Source organism: Thalassophryne amazonica, chromosome 3, assembly GCF_902500255.1.
Source record: "Thalassophryne amazonica chromosome 3, fThaAma1.1, whole genome shotgun sequence".
In the NCBI taxonomy this organism is placed as follows: domain Eukaryota; kingdom Metazoa; phylum Chordata; class Actinopteri; order Batrachoidiformes; family Batrachoididae; genus Thalassophryne; species Thalassophryne amazonica.
In genome coordinates, this window is record NC_047105.1 from 117,039,586 (window position 1) to 117,061,556 (window position 21,971).

General features: G+C 42.9%; 1 protein-coding gene across 1 annotated transcript in view; it reads right to left on the bottom strand.

Moving 5' to 3' along the window:
• Positions 1 to 21,971, bottom strand: part of LOC117507494 (fibulin-2-like) — a 173,815-nt gene that overhangs the window by 7,410 nt on the left and 144,434 nt on the right. The window contains exons 8-10 of the mRNA XM_034167369.1: positions 18,294 to 18,422; positions 9,927 to 10,052; positions 8,247 to 8,363 (exon numbers count right to left, since the gene is read on the bottom strand). Coding sequence (XP_034023260.1) covers positions 8,247 to 8,363; positions 9,927 to 10,052; positions 18,294 to 18,422 — 372 coding nt within the window. The remainder of the gene's footprint in view (positions 1 to 8,246; positions 8,364 to 9,926; positions 10,053 to 18,293; positions 18,423 to 21,971) is intronic.

The following is a 21,971-nucleotide window of genomic DNA, read 5'->3' on the forward strand; positions in this document are numbered from 1 at the left end:
TAAAATTATCTAAAAAAGTAAATGGGAATTAGTCATGTAATAAAATTACATAAATCTTAAAAGTTAGGGTAAATATTTCTGTGAGTGTTGTTGCATTAACTATGCCGTGTTTTTGCAATGACTCCAATTAATTTTTGCTGTTTTCTGACATTTTTAGCAATACGTGCAATCTTGTAAAACATATCACTAAATCCAAGCGTAGACATTTGGAGCTATTTAGGGCCCTTTCTTGACAATCTATCAGCCATGGCCAAAAGCACATAGCGCAACAATGTGGCGTTGGATCGGGGGGGCACGACACTCTCGCACTCCATTCGTGTTGCTTGGAGGGGTGGACACAATGCACTGACTGCTCTTTGAGTTTTTGCCACTTCAACCGCATGACAGTGGTCCTGTGCTCTACATTCGTGCTAGCGGTGCAACTGTGCCCACGTTTTCCATGAAATGCTATTGGAAGTTCATGGGTGGCACCTTGATTCTGGCCGAGTGTGTGTCAAATGGCCATTTGGGCGCCATGCGCCCTCAGTTGGCCACAATCAGATAGCAGTACAACCTCATCTCCACTATCATTTGATTGAGTTTCCAGCATGAGCGCCACGCGATTGTTGAGTGCATGTGCTGTGGCCAAAAGTTTGTGCTGACTGCTGTATGAGGCGTTCAAGTGTGGCACAGATTTTTGATGAGTACCATTTGAATCCTCCTTTGTGCACCATTTGGCCTCATTCGTGTTATGTGTGAAGGGGTCATAAAGAATCTGCAGTCTCCTGCATCATCATCCAACCCCCTGATACTGATGTGTTTGTTCTCCTCCTTCACTTTGACCAACAGGTAGAACAGAAAGTTTTATTTGAGACAGGAGTGGGCAACACAATGGCCTCAGGAGCTTGTGGAAGTCCTAACAGAGGAACCAGAGACAGAAACTAATGCTGACTAGCCAGAACCAGACAACCCAGATGAAGTGTTTATGGATTTATGTCTGAGAGTAAATTGTGATGTGCATAGTAAGAGTTTGTGCTTCACATTTTCACATGCTATTCACATTTTCAATGGTTTGAAAATGACAATAGTGACTCATGATAGACCATAAGTATAAAAAGCATGAATATTTGAATAATAGGTAAACACATACTATATAAAGTGTTTGCTTACATTATATATGAACTTGAACTTGAACTTATTTATTTGGCACACAACTCGTCAATAACAAAAACTGATATACAAGACAATTCCACAGTGACGTGTGACCAAAAAGGGGGTGAGCAGAAGCAAAGCTTATGAACGCCCACCCCATATATACATACATACATATATACATATTACCTACCCCCAGAGAAAACACACATGCGACAGTGGTAAGGAAAAACTCCCTCTGATGTATTGAGAAAGAAACCTCAAGCAGACCAGACTCTAAGGGGTGACCCTCTGCTTGGGCCATGCTACAAACACATTTAAGAACACAAACTCAAATCCCATTATCATAAACATATCAAGTGAACATTGTGTCTTCGTCTACATGCATATTTACATACATATACAGTATACATGTATACACACACCAACATACACCTACACATACATAATTACACACACACATATATATACACACATACATACAAAACTCATCATACTTCATTAGATACATATCTTGAAAACATCATTTTTTTAATACTGATTTTTAAACTGATTGATATTTGGACATCATTTGAGTTCATCCGCCAGGTTATTCCATAATCTAGGGCCACACATGGAGACACAGAAACCTTTCCTGGTCGTCTGAGTGCCAGCAATTTTAAAATGATACAAGCCCCGTAAATGATATTTTCATTCTCTCTCAGTAAAATATTCTTGAATTCTAAATGGCACTTCTTTATTTTTCACTTTGTGCATTAATTGAACAGTCTTGAACAAAATCATATCATTAAGTTTTAATATTTGAGATTTAATGAACAATGGGTTGGTGTGGTCTTGATAACCTGCATTATGAATTGTCCTTAATGCTCTTTTTTGAAGAACGAATAATGGTTGTAATGTAGTTTTGTAATTGTTACCCCAAACGTCAGTGCAATAAGTCAAGTAGGGTGCAACCAATGAACAATAGAGAGTATGTAGTTCTCTGCAATCAAGAACATGCTTTACTTTATTTAATACTGCAATACTTTTTGATACCTTCATTTGAATATGCTGAATATGAGCTTTCCAATTAATTTTTTCATATATGTCCACTATATTGCTGTATGTAAATCAATACAAGTTTTTCTTCTGAAATATATCTCATCATTTGATAGACTATTAAATTCAATATAACTGTAAAGTACTGTTCTAGTTCTATAGTGCATTCTTCTCATATTTATATAATGCCATAAGATGCCATATACTAAAATTGTCAATTTGAATCTGGCAACTTGCTGTTGACTGACTTATGCAAAAACAATTTCTATTACTTTGTGGATATCATAAATCTAGGTATATGTTTCTGCACATTAGAAATCAAGTTGGGGTCTATAAGGTCTAGAATTAACTTTTTTGACATTTTCCAAATTAGGGGGTTGGGGTGGAAAAACTGAAAACTGCAAAAATGGAAATACAATTGTCCACACATTGAAGGACTATTTGTAAACTACAATAATTTAAGATAAAAATGGTGTATGCCACATACTGTACCTATATGTGACAATTTGTGATGATGGAAACAAAAATTCAACATATAAATGTGATAAACGGCGGAGCCGCATGGCGCAAAGCAACGCCGTGATGAAGCCTCACAAGACATGTCCTGGCATGTCCAGCTCATTCACAATTTCTCGGATAGTCACACGACTGAAAAGCTACCGAAAGCCGTCTGAAAGCCATCTGAAAGCCGCCCTGTGAGACCAACACGGAGGTGCTTTTGTCCGCACCATGAGCGGCTCCGTGGCGCATCCCTCCGCTTCTCTTTCCATGACAGAAACTCCTGTAACAGTGGAATGTGCTGAAAAAGTGGTGATGACCACGTCTTCTGCCATTTCTGTGGAAGTCAGACGACGTCCCGGATCAACAAAGCCTTCACTTTGGAAATGATCTGGTTATTTCAGCTGGGTTTCAGCCTGTCGATCGGCGCTCGGAGTGCGCCGCACTCTCAGATGCTGTGGGCGGTCTTTAAACTGGCTGGAGCACTCCTTAATCTGTGTAATCCCCATAAAATCGTCCCTGAAAGCCATCTGAATTTTTCGAATGGTGTTCACCTGGAGGTCTCTCACAGTTTCTGGAAAAATTTGATGCAGCAAAGCTCCAAATCGTTCAGACATTTTATTCGCAATAAAAATCCGACGAGAGGGGTGGACCACTGCTCACACAAAACCTGCTCACAGGCGAATGACGCAACCGAGAGGCATGAAAAAACTCACGCATGCGAACGAAGGTTCAAGCTTGGCTGATGCAATCACACGTGATTCAAATCCATATGGTTTTTGCAAAACATAAAAAGGACGGATACTTTTCTAACAGACCTCGTATGTTCACCAATTTCTAGCCTCCCAAGCTTTAATCATACAACTAAAGGAGAAGAAGCAGATTCTGTAAATTATGGGCAGACAGACACTTTGCCATGACATCTCGCCATGATCCAGACCAGAGGTCTTAATGAGGAAAAATGACTTGGCAGCATCTTTCCAGTACTATTGCAAATTCCTGTGTACTGTAGAGTGACACTTGTTGCTTGTACATGTTGCAAAAGATGTGGCTTTGTTAAACTGCTCTGACTGTGACAGAACATGCATAATTTGTCCGTGCTTAGTGTTATGGGGAAACTTTGTTGTGATGCACATACACGATGTGTGTCCTAAATGTTTTTCTATCATCTTTAATGCCCTTTGTGTACATGCTGCACATTTGTGCTGCTGTCAGTCGTTTGCCTGCAATCACTCACACATCTGTTAAGTCTGATGCTGCTGAGGCCCACGTTTGCTTTTTGTCAAACCACTATTTAAGAAGCACGGTGAGGCAGAGGGAGTTCATTCTGCAAAATAAGTCCTGACACTCACTCTGAGCCCTTACACATTCAGACACACAATGGAGATGAGAAAATAGACTACTGACACAATTCAAGAGCTCTGCCTGGACAATGGAGGATTCCAAAAGTCTTTCAGGCTAAGTTGGATCCAGTCTCACCAAAAGCTACTTGATGAGCATCTACAGTGCATCTGGAAAATCTTCACAGTGCTTCACTTTTTGCACATTCTGTTGTTACAGCCTTATTCCTAAATGGAGTAAATTCATTGTTTCACTCAAAATTCTACTCACAACACCCCATAATGACAAGATAAAAAAAAGTTTTTTGAAATTTTTTAAAAATAACAATCTTAGGGCCCCTTCACACATAACACAATTGAGGCAGTATGGCACACGAAGGAGGAGTCAAATAGCACTCGTGGGAAATTGGAGCAACACTTGAATGCCTCGTACAGCAGCTGCCACATTAATTCGAGCACAGCACATGTATTTTATATTCGCATGCCGCTCGCACCGGAAACCCATTCGAACAGTGGGCAAGATGAGGTCGCATTGCCATCTGATTGTGTTTGTTTGAACGGTATGTTGTACGCAGGTCAGGCATATCGTGCTGTGGCCGTGCAGCTGCACAAAATCATTGTCCATGTCAAACCATGGCTGAATGATGCCATTGAGGCAGCCTTCACAGCAGTGGCTGAAGGTCGTTGAATGCCGTACGAGTGGCCATTTGACCCACTCTGGGCCGGAGTCGGCTGGGGTCCAGGTGCCAACATCCAACACCACTCACAGGGCACTTAGAAAAGGCGGGGTCATTCACGCTGTCAGCACAAAAATATCTTGCAGGTAGACCACTTTTGAGCTGGGAGTGCAAATGGCAGCACATTTTGTAAGTGCTCCACAACATGACATGCGTGTGTGCGGTGTCTCCCCCTCCCCCTACAACACAGATGGCATGTGAATGTGTCCCTCCCCACCATGAGCCTATCAAGGTGCGTCTGAGGTTGTGAAGGCTCACACGGTGGCTGCAGTGCAGTGTGATCACTGTCAGCACAACAGGCAGAGCTAGATGGCAGTCATGTTCATGATAGAACAGCTGACAGATGTGGAACACCATAGTATATCCCAATCCCACACCACAACAGAAATGTAAATTAAAAACTCAGTCCTCCTGCGGGTCACAGCACCAGTGGACAGCCACTTGACGTGACACACGACCGCTGATGATCACGGCTCAGGCGTGCCCACCGAGGCTATCAGATGATGCCAGCACATGCGGGCGCACCAAAGCCGTCAGATGATCACATGCACGTTCACCAAGGCGAGCCATGTTGCACTTGACCACCGTGTAATCGCTTCTCAAAGCTGGAGAACAGATATCGTGCCATGAAGAACAGCACTTCTTCCCAACACGCCATGTATCTGAGGGCTCTTTTGACCTAGTGGAAAATAAAGTGTGGTAAGGAAAAACTAGTGTGCCAGTGTACAGTGGCAGTGAGCCCATTCATGTGAGGAGAGGTGGGTGTGTCGCGTGTCGATCATGTACAGTTATGCGTTTGTCAGGGGACCGTGGTTGACATGTGATCATGCAGGGAGGGAGCTGAACACTGGCTACAGCGAGGGCTGCAGTCCTGCAGGTTATGCTGCTCCACATGGCAGCTGACCGTGGAGTCAGCGAAACCAAATCTGGGGGACACATATTGCCACATGTGCTCCACTCATCCATGTGCAAGGCACGGCACTGCATGCGTGTCTGCAAACGATGACAACATGGGGAGAAATAAAAATGAACTGGATCGCCACAACCACGTCTCAGCGCGCACAGTGAAGACCAAGCAGTCAAAGCTGCATTTGACCACTGTGTCATCGCTACTCAAAGCTGGAGAACACATATCATGTGATGCAGAATCTCACATCACAAGACACTACCGCGAGGCGCGAGCATCGGTGGGCTCTCCTCACACTGTAATCAATAAAAACACATATCATCTTTGCAACACAGTCACCGGCGCTTCAGTGCGTGCTGGACACGTGGAGCCGGCTCGTGTGTTCATGATATGAGCACATCAGGTCATTCATGTAAAAAATAAATGAAAGAAAAATTAATCATGTCAGTTCATTACTTCCTGGTGTACATCAAGGAGGAGGATCATTCTTGTATTGTGCACACAGGAAATAAATATGAGAAATTGCAGTTTTTTTGTGTTTTTTTTTCTTTTACAGTGAGAACAGATTCATGACCAGTAACATGATTGTCATGTTATCTTTCCCTCAATCCTGACTAGTCTCCCAGTTCCTGCAGCTGAAAAATATCCCCACAGCATGATGCTGCCACCACCATGCTTCACTGTAGGGATGGCGCCTGGTTTCCTCCAAACATGACAATCTTTCTCTCATCAGATGAGAAAATTTAGTTTCTCATGGTCTGATGTCCTTCAGGTGCCTTTTGGCAAAGTCCAGGCAGCCTGCCATGTTCCTATTACTAAGGAGTGACTTCTGTCTGGCCGCAGTTAGCTATGGTTTAATTACAGTACACAGAATAGTCAGGATAGGACTCCAAGCTGTAGTTAGTTAAAGTATGTCTTGATCACATACAGTTGTATGCAAAAGTTTGGACACCCCTGATAATTTTCACGATTTTCCTTTATAAATCATTGGTTGTCTGGATCAGAAATTTCAGTTAAATATATCATATAGCAGACAAAACACACAGATATTTGAGAAGTGAAATAAAGTTTCTAGTATTTACAGAAAGTGTGCAATAATTATTTAAACAAAATTAAGCAGGTGCATAAATTTGGGCACCCTTGTCATTTTATTGATTTGAATACATTTAGCACTAATTATTGGAACACAAAATTGGTTTGGTAAGCTCATTGACCCTTGACCTCCCTATACAGGTGAATCCAATCATGAGAAAGGGTATTTAAGGTGGCCATTTGCAAATGTTTCCCCTCTTTGCATCTCTTCTAATGAGGGGCATCATAGGAGCCTCTAAACATTCTCAAATTACCTGAAAACAAAGATTGTTCAACATCATGGTTTAGGGGAAGGATACAAAAAGCTATCTCAGAGATTTCAGCTGTCAGTTTCCACTGTGAGGAACATAGTGAGGAAATGGAAGACCACAGGCACAGTACTAGTTAAGGCCCGAAGTGGCAGGCCTAGAAAAAACTCAGATAAGCTGAAGTGAAGGATGGAGAGAACAGTCATACTTGTAGTCACCCCACAGACCTGCTCCAAAGACCTACAACATGATCTTGCTGCAGATAGTCTCTGTGCATCGTTCAACTGTACAGCACACTTTGCACAGAGATGCTGTATGATGCTGTAATGCAGAGGAAGCCTTTTCTGTGTACACGCCACAAACAGAGTGGCTTGAGGTATGCTAAAGCACATTTGGACAAGCCAGCTTCATTTTGGAATAAGGTGCTGTGGACTGATGAAATTAAAATTGAGTTATTTGGACATAACAAGGGGTGGTATGCATGGCTGAAAAAGAACACAGCATTCCAAGAAAAATACTTGTTACCTACAGTAAAACTTAGAGGTGGTTCCATCATGCTGTGTGGCTGTGTGGCCAGTGCAGGTACTGGGAATCTTGTTAAAGTTGAGGGTCTCATGGATTCCAGTCAATATCAGCAGTTTCTTGAGAACAATGTTCATGAATCAGTGACAAAGCGGAAGTTGCGCCGGGGCTGGATCTTTCAGCAGACAACGACCCTAAACACTGCTCAAAATCTACTAAGGCATTCATGCAGAGGAACTAGTACAACATTCTGGAATGGCCATCTCAGTCCCCAGACCTTAATATTACTGAAAATCTGTGGAGTGATTTTAAATGGGCTGTCCATGCTCAGAAACCAACAGACCTGACTGAACTGGAGACGTTTTTAAAAGAAGAATGGTCCAAAATACCTTCAATCAGAATCCAGACTCTCATTGGAAGCTATCGGAAGCATTTAGAGGCCGTTATTTCTGCAAAAGGAGGATCTACTAAATATTGATTTATTTTTTTCTGTTGGGGTGCCCAAATTTATGCACCTGCCTAATTTTGTTTAAAGAATTAGTACACACTTTCTGTAAATCCTGTAAACTTCATTTCACTTCTCAAATATCACTGTGTTTGTCTGTATATGATATATTTAACTAAAATGGCTGATCCAAACAACCAATGATTTATAAAGGAAAATCATGGAAATCATCAGGGGTTCCCAAATGTTTATATACAACTGTATTTTGTGGAGAACTAAATCATTTACCTTCACAGGTGTGCCCATCCTCTCTCAAGTAGAAGCCTTGGCGACAGTAGCACTGATATGAGCCGTAGATGTTTGCACACTCTTGGTCACAGGGCTTTTTCTTGCATTCATTCATATCTAAATATGCAAAGGCACAAAATAGGAGAACCTTTGGAATTTTGTGACATGCTTTCAGACATAAACAGAAAACCAAAAATAGAGTTAAATCTGAAAAGTTTCTTTAAAAAAATGACCATTTTGAACATTTCACGTGTGCTGTTGTGTTCTTAAGCTGTGTCCCTGAGATAGTTTCCAACATCTGGAATGAATAAAAACCACAAACCAAGATGCAGTCATATTGGTCAGACAGATGTGTTAACCCTCTGGGGTCCGAGGGCATTTTTTGGACAGTTCACCCGCCTGGCATAAATGTTTTATTATTGCCGTTAACAGCTCTCCCTGCATCCCACAATCAAGTTTTATGTCTCTTTTTTTCAGGACAAACTGTGCTTTCACAATATATATGCTTTTGTTGTGTTTTATAAGTATATTAAATGTTTACAAACAAAAATAAGAAAGAAAAAAGTAAAGCGGAAAATAATTTTGCACACACATTTATTTAAAACACATAGCAAACTATAATAAACAACTGTTTTGACACGTTATAAAGGTCATTTGAGGTCTTTTGTGAAAGAGTGTACAACAAAAAGATTCAAACAATAAACACAAATGCACATTTTGAACACTATATACAAAATGGTCTATGTGTTTTTTTTGTCTTCATCTCAAAGCAGTTTCTGTCTGCTATTACACAAAGGTTACAACACAAACTTCTACTTCTACTCTGTTTTGGAGTGTTCTGTGCTGCTCCTAAAGTAGCTTTCACGTGAGATTGTCATCAGAGGCTCTCCATCTGCTCTTTCTGCTTTCACTGATCGCTGTGCGTAATGGCGCAGGGCGCATTGAGTATGTACTAATAGTATGTCCTCATTGGAGCACCCAGGGGGCTATTCAAATGGGCCAACTAGTAACATAAAACTCCTGAAAACGATCTTTGGATTTCACGTGAGGTAAATCTGCCCTACGATTGGATTTTGTAAAACCATGTGACGGTGAACCAATGGACACTCACATTGCGCACGTCATCACACAGCTTCTATGAGGAGTACAAAGATGACCGATGGTTGGCTTGAAAGTCCACAGAGTTAACTTTTCAGCAAAAAAGTAAGTTTCTATCTCATATCATTAAAAAGTTATTTATAATTTAGTAAAGCTTGGTCTTAGCCATTGTATATGATGCCGTCGGCCCCAGAAGGTTAATGAATGTTAAGGAACTGAAAGCATGCTCTAAATGGTTTCTGAACAGTAAGCGCAGTGACTTCTGTGGATCAACACTCCAGTCGGCTGTGTTGTTTGAAGCACAATGACAATAACAGAAAACCATTACAAATGCACATGGAAACTAAATTACATTCCAAGAGTAAAAAAGAAAAACTTTTTGCTGACAACAAAGACAAAGGACTTATAGATGGTTTCCTATCAGCGTTATCTCCATAGTCCTGTCCATGGAATGCATTTGGCTTTTGAAGCCAGCGTTCTCCCACAGGCTTACATCGACACTTTGAGTTCTTTAAGGACTCGACAGCCCATCTAAACAAGGAGATATTTAAATTCTCTACACAAAAAAGAAAACTGTCTTACCTTCACAATTCTTGCCATCAGAAGCCAGGGAGAAACCGGCTGTGCATGAACAGTGGTAGGAGCCGGGGGTGTTTTCGCAGGCCTGGGCGCACAGCCTGCCAGGATATCGCCAGCACTCATTTACATCTGTCAGAGCACAGGAGCAGCCATTAGAAAGCACACAGATACCTCAGAGCCAGCGAGGCCTCACGTCACTTCTCATCAGGCCGTACAAAATGACGACTCGACTAACTTCCACATTATCATTATTATTATCACCTTGCTGCGCAGGGATTTACAGATTTTTGTTTTTAATATGAAGACATTGTTACTGTACATGCTGTCTTAAAACTAATTTAGAAAAGACAGCTTGTGTTTAGCAGTTAGAGTGAGAGAGTGAAAATGCATATCGACCACTACTTTCATCACTGGCACATGACAAGACCTGAGGTGTTGAACAGATTGTATATCCAGGATGACTCTGTTGTGTAACATGTCAGTGTGTCATTGCCAACCTGAGGACATGTCCGTGTTCTCCGCCCATACCATATGCTCGCTGATATTGTATTGCCTGGCCCAGAGACTCAGATCTCCATCTAAAGACATTTTAGTCCCAGATTTACTATAATTTGGTCACAAATTACCATTTAAGGCCTTTCTACAGTATCTCTTGCTTGTATGTGTATTGTTTTGTCCTGTAACCTGCTGTGGTGACCTTCAGATCACTGTCTGATGACTCCCATTTTCCATTTTTTGTAGAAGTCAAAGATCTAGAAGCAAGGTATCCAAGGCATCGAGACTATTGTACTGCGTCATCTCATCACTTGATTCTGTTGATGTCAGTGGTCTGATATAGTCAGGATCACTATGTTCATGGACAAGCTTTCATTGGAATTTTGTGGGGATTTGAAAAACTATACATTTTTGAAAAGTGCATAAAATAGCAAATTGAAAAAAAGGATTATTCAATTTTCTTGGAAACCACCACAGTGGCCATCTTGGTTTTTGAAAAAAAAATACTGGCTTAAAATGGGACTTTTGTAATATCTTGGCTTCTGGATGACTTACAAACTTGATTCCAGTGGCTAAATACACATTTTTCTGGGTCAATTCATTCAGTGGTGCTAATTACAAAATGTGTAAGTGGGCAACGTCACATACCGTGCATCCGGAAAGTATTCACAGGGTTTCACTTTTTCCACATTTTCTTATGTTACAGCCTTATTCCAAAATAGATCCTCAAAATTCTACATAATACACCATAATGACAATGTGAAAAAAACTTTATTTATTTATTTATTGCATTTTTGCAAATGTATTAAAAAAAAATCAAAACAAAAACTAAGAAATCACATGTACATAAGTATTCATGGCCATGAAGCTCAGAATTGAGCTCAGGAGCATCCTGCTTCCACTGCTCATCCTTGAGATATTTTTGCAGCTTAATTAGAGTCCACCTGGGATAAATTCAGATTGGAAATGATTTGGAAAGGCACACACCTGTCTACATATAAAGGTCCTGTCAGGGTTTGGATTTTGGTCTCAGTTTTGTATGCTCTGTTTTAGTTGATTTTGTTTATTACTTTTCTTCTGGGGTTAGTTCTCTTGTCGGTTTTTTCCTACTTGGGTTTTTCTGTCCCTATATCTCTTGTCTGTCTCTTGGTTCTTGGTGGTGGGCATTTCACTCTTTCTGGCCACACCCTTGTTGTGGTGCTTTCCATGCACACCTCTTCCTAACTTGCAGCTCATCACCTGGGGTTATATAAGGCACACTGGGTACTTTAGTTCTTTGCCAGATTGATGTGCCGTGTGCCTTCTCTCCTGCTCTTTTCCTTGCATTCCATAGTCCTGCCTGCCTCATTGTGTTCCAGACCTGCCTGTTTAATCAACCACACCTAAGCTGGATGATTTTTGTACTGTTGTATTTTTTGGACTCCCTTCTTGTGTACCAACCATTGCTATCCACCATAGTAAACCCTTTTAAAAAACAGCTGTCTGTTCAAGCCTTGCATTTGTGTCCAGCCATTCCTGACTAACCTGCTTGACAGACCAATCTGGCCAGCAATGGACACAGCAGGCTCAGACCTGTTCCAGATGGCAGTGCGCCATCATAGTAGGCAATTAGCTCAGCAGGAAGACCAGCTCACCGCTCTTAGCTCCAGGTTTAGCAAGATCGCTAAACGCCAGGACTCTTTTATGTATTCGGTGAGCACTCAGATGGGTCAATTACAGAATAGGGTCTTCAGTCCACCAGCTGTGCTTCACTTCCTGCCTTCACAACTGCATTGCAGCAGGTGTTTCAGCACACTTCTCCAGGGCATGAAGTTGTGCGCTCACTTATGAGGCTCAAGTAGGGCAGCCACCTGGTTGCTAATTATGCCATTGACTTCCGTATCCTGGCGGCAAAGAGCGAATGGAACCCAGCTGCACTCCTTGACATCTTCTTCCAGGGTCTAGTGGACAACATCCAGGACCAGCTCATTGCCGCCGACCTTCCTGATGACCTCAATGAGCTCATCGCGCTGGCCATCTGGACTGACCAACGCATGACGGATCGACCACGCAGAGCAGCTCGTTCATCAGATCGACGATAAGCCATACCACTGAATCGCTCGTCCTCCTCCAGCCATGCTGGGACCAACTCGTCTCTCACCCCAGTGTCGATGAACTGATGCACCTGGGATGCACACGTCTGTCTTCGGTGGAGCAATGGTGATGCCGTGTGGATGGACTCTGTTACTACTGTGGACAGTCAGGTCATTTGATTTCCAAATGTCGGGCCAGGGGTGCCTCCGCGTGGCCTAAATCGGAATTACGGGTAAGTCAGAATTCTATTATTACTTCCTCGACTCAGAATGTTACTACCACTAAACTGATCTCTGATCATTCGTCAGTTTCCGTGTCAGCATTTGTTGATTCAGGTTCTAATGCAAATTTGATTTTGTCGTCTCTCGCTAGGTCCCTACACATAAAGCTGTTTAAGCTCTCACGCCCTCTGGTGGTGCTCATGAATGGGGTCAAACTGCCCACCGCACACAGTCTGTCAGAATGATCGTTTCTGGGATTCACTCTGAATCTGTCAGCTTTCACGTTTTTGATAATATGACTCACTCAACAATTCTGGGGCACCCTGATTACAATGGCACAATCCCAAATTTGATTAGTCTAAAGGGGAGATTATCTCTTGGGGACGCATTTGTAAGAATGCGTGTCTGTTAAAACCTGAACGTACACAGCTGGATTCTAACCTGGATCTCGCGGGAATGCTGTCATGTTATCATGATCTTGCGCTCAGATTTAGTAAAGCCAAAGCTAAATCGTTTCCACCTCACCAGGAATACGCCTGTGCTAGCAAGCTCCTCCCTTTTTTCACTTTTTTCTCTGTCGGCACCTGAGCGCATCGCCATGAATGAGTACATCCAGGAATCACTTGCGGCTGGTTTTATTCGACATTCATCGTCGCATGCAGGGGTGGGGTTCTGTTTTGTAGAGAAAAAGGATAAGTCTCTCTGCCCCTGCATCGATGACAGTGGACTCAATGATATCACAGTAAAGAACTGTTATCTGCTGCCTCTTAGCTGATCCACCTTTGAGTTATTGGAAGGGGCCAAGATATTCACTAAGCTGGATCTCTGCAATGCATACCATTTAGTCCAAATTAAACAAGGTGACGAATGGAAAACAGCATTTTTAACTCCCACAGGGCACTACGAGTATTTAGTCATGCCTTTTGGACTCATGAATGCACCTGCAGTGTTCCAAAATTTAGTGAATGATGTGTTATGGGAATACTTGAAAAATTTGTTTTGTTTATCTGGATGACAACTTGATTTTCTCCTCCGACCTTGAAACCCACACCCGTCATGCTTGCACCATACTACAAAACATACTGCTGCAGAATGACCTATTTGTTAAAGCTGAGAAATGTGAGATCCATAAACCAACGGTATCATTCCTGGGATTTGTTATTGTGGAGGATAAGATCAAAATGGACACTGGAAAAGGTTGCAGCCGTGCGGTACTGGGCTGTTTCAAACTCTCGTAAGGAAGTTCAAAGATTCCTGGGTTTTGCAAATTTCTATCGCAAGTTCATATGAAATTTCAGCACAATTGCAGCTCCGTTACATGAAGTTACATCGTCCCTCCGGCCGTTCGCCTGGACGCCGGGGTGCAACGAGGTGTTTAGGGTCCTAAAAAAAAAAATCACTTTACTGCGGCCCCCGTGCTGCTCCTCCCTGACACTGCTCAACAGTTCGTGGTTGAGGTTGAGGTCCATGCCTCTGCCGTGGCTGTAGCAGCGGTTCTATTGCAAAGAATTTCCTCAGACAACCGGCTGCACCCATGTACCTTTCTATCCAAGAAACTAACTGCTGCCAAGCGTAATTACAGCATAGGGGACTGGGAGCTGTTGGCGATTAAAGTGTCCTAGGAAGAATGGCATCACTGGTTAGAGGGGGCAAAAATGCTGTTCCTAGTTTATATCAACCACAAAAATTTAGCATATCTACGAACCGTGAAACACCTTAATGCCTCTCAGGCAAGGTGGGCAATATTCTTTAGCCATTTTGGCTTTGTACTGTCCTACCAACTGGGCTCCAAAAATGGTAAACCTGACGCACTGTCACTGCAGGCGACCTGGTAGACTTGCCTTCCAATCTGGGAACAATCTTACTCACGTCCTGTTTTGTGTTAGCTTTAACATGAGAAATTGAATCTAGAGTCAAGTTGGCATTGGGTGAAACACTGGTTCCTCCAGGTTGTCCAAGGGCAACCATTTTGTTTCCGTGGCAATCAGGGGGGATGTTATCAGGTGGAGTCATGACAGCTGTTTCTTTTGTCACCCTGGGATTAAGATGACTGTTTTTGTAGTTCAGCAGAGATTCTGGTTGACAGGGTTGCTTAAAGATGTTCCTGACTGTTAATGCCTGCCAAATGTGTGTGATGCACAAGTCATCCAATCGTCCGCCTGCGGACACATTAATGCTGCTACCTGTTCCAACTCGCCCATGGTCGCATATCACCATAGATTTTGTAACTGGACTTCTGCCTTCTAAGGGTAATACTGTAGTTTTCACGGTTGTGGATAGATTATCAAAAATGGTTCACTTTATTCCTTTGTCTAAACTCCCCCCGGCTAAAGAAACGGCCAATGTTATGCTCACACAGGTTTTTAAGTTACAGGGTTTTCCCCAAGATATTGTGTCCGATTGAGGGCTCAAACCTCTGGAGGGAATTCTGCAGCCTCTTCGGGGTCACCTCGAGTTTAACATTGGGCTACCATCCATAGGCCAATGGTCAAACTAAATGTCTGAATCTGGAGCTTGAAAAAGGACTCTGAATTTTCGCCTCTCAGCATCCTGTTTCATAGTCATCACAACTATTTAATTTGTCCGTTTACTCATGGGCTCTGAAAATGGAGGGCCTGTGAAAATGGCTGTATTTCCTCAATGGTATTGCAGTATTTTTTTTATTACACTTCTTGAATTATTGATAAAAGGCAACACACTTTCTGGATGCACTGTAAATATTGTCCATGTTAAGAAAATCAGAGACTGGAGATATGAAGATGACACAACAACAGAAAGGCTGAAATATCCTGTCAAGGCTACAAAAAAAAAAAAGTGAGATAAAGGGATTTCTCCAAGTGAAAATATACATAATGAACACAGAGAAATGCCACCAAGAAGCTAACACTGAAATTAATGCAAATTATTCAAAACTTCAAATACCTAGTAACAAGAATACAAGGTGGTGGAAGATCAAGAAATGAAATCAGAAGGATATATTATCAATCACAAAACAAAGGCGGAATAATATGAAACACGTTTGGAAAGGGAAGAACGCAACAAAACAGGTACGCATACTAAGAACATGCATACACTGCACAAATAAAATATATATAATATATAGAGTAGAATACTACTATATACTATAGAGTAATATATAATATGCAAAAGGCCTAGATCTCTCAAATATTGTTCACAAATCTGTCTAAATCTATGTTCTGTGGTGGACATTCCTGCAGTCAGCATGCCAGTTGCACGCTCCCTCAAAACTTGCGACATCTGTGGCATTGTGCTGAGTGATGAAACTGCACATTTAAGAGTGGCCTTTTATTGTGGCCAGCCTAAGGCACATCTGTGCAATATGTCTAATGAGCATGTTGATATGCCACACCTGTAAGCTGGGATGGTTTATGTCAGCAAAGGAGAAGTGCCCACTAACACAGATTTAGTGAGATTAGTGAACATTATATAACGGTTGAGTGGATTCTTGTCATTTGATTGGTGGCTAGTATGTCCCGTGACGTGGATTATTCGTACCATTTGCCGTTGTGTTTCATTGACTGTGCAGTAGTTCTTTTTAGCAGTTATTTTTTTAGCATGCAATTTTGGTGCTATATAAAATGTGCTATTTCATGCCCAGGCCACCGTGCATGCTCACACTACCGGGGGTGGCATTTAGCTACACATAGCATAGTTTGTTTTGCTGGTGGATGACGATTTGACAGAGCTAATTGACAGTGCTAATTCTTCTAACACACACACACACACACACACACACACACACACACACACACACACACACACACACACACACACACACACACACACACAAACAAACAAATCCACTGAACTCATAAACTTTCATTATTTGTATAATATTTGACCAAACGTCTTTTGTGTATATGGAAAATGATTTAGCTCTTTGAGTTCAGCTCATAAAAAACAAAAGTGTTGCTTTTATATTTTTGTTTGGTGTAGTTCCCAGCCGCGAAGCATGGACACCACTGAAAAATTATCTTTCAAACACAATGCTCCAGAAAACTGCTTCAAATAGCATTCTATTTTACCAGCACACTAATCCTCATCTTCTGGTTGTCTTTTCAACCATCCTTCATTGTGAGCATCAACAATCCCTATCCTCATTCAAAATTATGGTCTTTCAGTGTGAGCACTGGACTGCATGTAGTTGCTTAGCTGCACCATTTCTGTCACTGTACAGTAAGTAAGTCCCTTCGGCTGCTCTCATGTTTCGCACTCGGCCTCACCACAGCCAATCCAAGGTGGATCTGCATGTTGAATTGGCACAAGTTTTATGCCGGAATCCCTTCCTGACGCAACTCCACATTACATGGAGAAATGTGGTAGGGGTGGGATTTGAACCGGGAACCTTCCACACTGAAACCAAGTGCATTAACCACTTGGCCACCTACGTTTTTATCTTGTACAGTAGTACAGTATTTTCCAAACTATATGTCGCACTAGCGTATTAGTCATATCTATCCAAAAAATGCATCATGAAGAGGAACAAACATATATAAACTGCATCAACAATCCCTATCCTCATTCAAAACAGTGTGAGCACTGGACTGCATATAGTTGCTTAGCTGCACCATGTCTGTCACTGCGTGTTGTGTTTTTATCTTGTACAGTAGTGCAGTATTTTCTAAACCAGAGGAACAAACATATATAAATTGCATCAATTCCTATCCTCATTCAAAACTGTGGTCTTTCAGTGTGAGAGCAGGATTTATGAATTTTACTCATTCTCTCAGACCCAGTATGTCCTCCTCCATGCTGATTTTCTTCTTCTTGTTTTATGGCAGTTGGCATCCAGCTTAATAGTGCATTATCGCCACCTTCTGTGCATTAGACAGTAACTCATTCAGATCAGCATACAGGAGCAGTTTGTGATATGTGTAAATGGTGCCATCTTGTGGCCGTAGGTGATAATGCATTATATAGTTGACATATAATTCAATTCAAAATACAAGTCACAGGACTAGGCAAACAAGTAAAAACAAGCATGACTTATAGTCTGGAAAATGCAATACGGCCAAAGCAGATGGTCACCCCACTGAGTATGGTCTGCAGGAGGCTTCTTCCTATTAGAAAAGGTGCAGTTTGTCTTGGGTAAGGGCTAGACCTACATCTTGCTGTTACTGTTACTATTCAGCTCAGGTCCTGGAGATGACTTTGATACAGTATAAATCAATTGAATTGAAAAAACATGAGACAATGTGATCTGTGGCTCCTGATACAGTATGTAGTACGCACACACAAGCACATACAGTAAATCAGGTGGATTATTGTCAAATATCTGCATTTGTTTTCTCTTGTCTTTTTAGTTATTTTTTTTTCACTGGATCACTGAATTCTGGTTGGTACACTCATCACGCAGTTATCAGCAGAAGGCCGATACAATCTCTTTCAATCTGATGTAATGTGTCCTCACATTCATCAGAAACATGTGCTTGACCTGCTGTGGTTTAGATAGACTGATGACGTCTGTCTGCAGAGCATCTCTGGCTCTAAGAAAGGTTTGCTCAACTAAACTTCCAGTTTGCTCTTTATTATCTCAGAGAACTGAGACAGCAATACGTACCAGTGCAGACTTTGTGGAGGGCATCGTACTGGTAACCTGTCTGACAGTCACAGCTGTAGGTGCCAGGAAGGTTGTGACAGATCTGACCGGCTCCACAGCGATGGCTTCCCATCTGACACTCATCAATGTCTAGGCAGGAAGAGACCAACAAAGTTCATTATCTCAGAATGACTGTGGAGTACAAACCACTGCCAAAGCCAAGCAACCACGCTGAGTGTCTGTAGCCTTAGTTTTTTACAATGCAGCAGATTCACTGGCGTCATGCCTGTTCAACTGTAACAGAACAGAGTCCTATAACCAGTGGTGGTCCTAGAGTGATTTACTCCCCGGGCGAAACCCCCTGCGTCCCCCCCCCCCCGCGCACACTAACGTGGCCACCACCTCCGCCCCACCACCCATGAAAACACTAACTTCGTCCAGAACACACACAATCCCACAAATTAACTCACAACAGCTATTTTCAAGAACAAATTTCCATTTTTAATGACTACTGCAATAACAAACACAAAGAAATTGGCACAGTCTAATGTGTTGTCATCCATGAACTTATCTGCAATGATCATCTCAAAAGTTTGCAGGAGGGCATCATAATTGTTTGCCACAGTGCTCACTATCCGTGATGTGAAATTCCATCAAGTAGGAGTATTTCTGGGCAACCTTGAGCAGCCTGCAGACTCAAGAAAAGACATCCTCTTTGTGGATTTTGAGAAAAATGTGGCAAACCCAGAGAGTGATGCAAAAAATATTCTGCACTCAGATCAGCATTTAGCCCCCTGAGACAGAACCAGATTCAGTCTGTGTGCATAGCAATGCACAAACATTGCACTGGGGGCTATTGCTTTAACTTTGGCCTGCAAACCATTGAGAGCTGAAGCCATGACAGCAGCCATGGCTTCTTCGTAAGGAAGACTATCAAATGGCTTCACCAAAATCCGGTCCACAACATTCAAATTGTCTGCCATTATGTGCAGCTTGCTACCTAGCTAGCTCGCTAGCTGGGACTGGCGCGAGGCTAGTGTGAAGTTTGTCTGCCTGTGAGTGCTTTGTGACGGTGGAGGAGCTCAGCAGCACCCGCTGCTCGGTAGGGACAGAAACTGCGATAGAAGTCAGAAAGAGTTATAGAAGTCAGTCTCCAAACACAAGCAGCTACAAAAAAACCCCACCAGAAATAGAAGCTCGATTTGTCGCTAGTCGTTTTTAACAAAGAAAATGCCGCTAAGAGGATTAGGAAAGTCTCCGGTTCAACTCAGAACAGAATGAAAATTAAAAAATGCTCCCACGGATGTTTACACCAAAAGATCGCTGATTCGCTCATTTCACTGTCAATCAAAAAGGGATTCAGCCTCAGACAGATCATCCAATCATCATGCAGAAGGCCAGCCCACTGCCCCATAGACCCCCAGAGACGCTGAGCGTCCGATGGGTGGGCCAAAGCTCAGCATTTACCCAATGACTCGTCTAGTTTCGCCACACTGTGAAGCTGCGGGAATGAGTGAGAGAGGAAAGCCACCATGGGACGGGGGGAGGGAGAAGGTGGGGGTGCCGCTCTGCCGTAACGTAACCACGAACCCCCCCATCAGGACAACCCCCCACCCCGTTTTTTTTTTTTTACCGTTTTTTTTTTCCACACGGTCGTGCCACCCCCCCGCGATGCCGCCTCGGGCGGCTGCCCGGTCAGCCCACCTCCAGGACCACCCCTGCCTATAACAGAGCTGTGTCAGTGTTGTTTTTAAGACACGGGGCAAGAATGACCGACATATTTCATCATCCCTATATTGATGGACATTCCTGAAATAAAATGGCCTGTTTGTTTTTTTATCATGAAAAAATGAAACCAAAAAGGAAAAGAGGATTAAAAAACAAGCAAAACAAACAAACATTGACCCCACACTGAAATTTTTCTCTTGAAGCACTGATTGCATGACAAAGTTTCATGGGATTGTGGAAAACATTTTGAATAATTGGTTAAAAACAACCTCCCCCTCTAGCTGCCACCTTATCACGGTGGGGGAGTTTGCGTACCCGGATGATCCTAGGAGCTATGTTGTCGGGGGTTTTGTGCTCCCTGTAGGGTCTCCCAAGGCAAACAGGTCCTAGGTGACGGGTCAGACTAAGGGCAGTTCAGAACCTCCATGACCAGTAAAAAATCAAGGACCGAGACGTCGCCCGGTATGGTGGAGCCGGGGTCCCACCCTGGAGCCAGGCCTGGGGTTGGGGCTCGCGCGCAAGCGCCTGGTGGTCGGGCCTTAGCTCATGGGGCCCGGCCGCAGCCCAAAAGAGTGAGGTGGGCCCGCCCTCCTGTGGGTTCACCACCTGCAGAGGGGGCCATGGGGGTCGGGTGCAGAGAGGATTGGGTGGCGGTCGAGGGCGGGTGGCCCGGTGGCCTGGTCCATGCTCACAGCCCCTGGCTGTTGGGACTTGGAATGCCTGGACGCCTCGCTGGAGAGGTGTTCAGGGCACGTCCCTTTGGGAGGAGGCCCCGGGGAAGACCCAGGACACGCTGGAGGGACTACATCTCTTGGCTGGCTTGGGAACGCCTTGGGGTTCCCCCGGAGGAGCTGGGGGAGGTGTGTGTGGATCGGGAGGTCTGGGCGGCTTTGCTTGAGCTGCTGCCCCCGCGACCCGACTCCGGATAAAGCGGAAGAAAATGGATGGATGGATGGATGGTTAAAAACAACCACATTTCATCACGTTTAAGAAACTATTGCTACTAGTATGAATAATAATACTGATAAAAAGATCCAGATCCACGTCAGCATCGCAGCCAAGACCAGGATCGAATGGACTCCTTCTTTTGCTAAGTCTGATAATTTTATCACATTTTGTCAAGATTATTTGACCTTTTTGAGTAAATCTGCTAAAACATAAATGCAGCATACCACATAACCTCCACAGTGGAGAGAATAATCACAAATTCATAAATATCATGTTACGTTCTCATGAACATGAACACATGAACAACATCAGTAGACTGTCACTAAAGATGAGATGTGACGATGCCTGAAAAAGCGAAGCAAAAATAACTCTACTGCCCACTATCAGTTGGCAGGTTCATTAATTTTACATACCCATAGAATCTAATGAAGGGTCACGGGGAACTGCAGCCTATCCAGCAATCATAGGGTGTGAGGGAAAACACCGGACATGACATTGATCAATCACAGGGCCACATATAGACCAACAAAGACATTCACACTATCGCATTCACCAAGTCAATTTAGTGTCACCAATTCACCTAACCTGCATGTCTTTAGAAGTGGGAGAGAGCTGGAGAGAACTCATGCGAACACAGGGAGAACATACAAACTGCTCACAGCAAGGCCCAGGAGGGAAGCAAACCCACAGCCTTCTTGCTGTGTTGCAACAGTGATAACCTAAGCCACAGTGCTGCCCTGGTAGGTTCATATACAACCCCAAAACCAATGAAGTTGGGAGGTTGTGTAAAATGTAAATTAAAAACAGAATACAATGATTTACAAATCCTCTTCAACCTATAATCAGTTGAATACACCACAAAGACAAGATATTTAATGTTCAAACTGACAGACTTTTTTGTTTTTCTGCAAATATTTGCTCATTTTGAAAAGGATCCCTGCAACAAGTTTCAAAAAAGTTGGGACAGGGCAAAAAAAGACTGAAAGTTGATAAATGCTCAAAGAACACCTAATTGGAAACAGG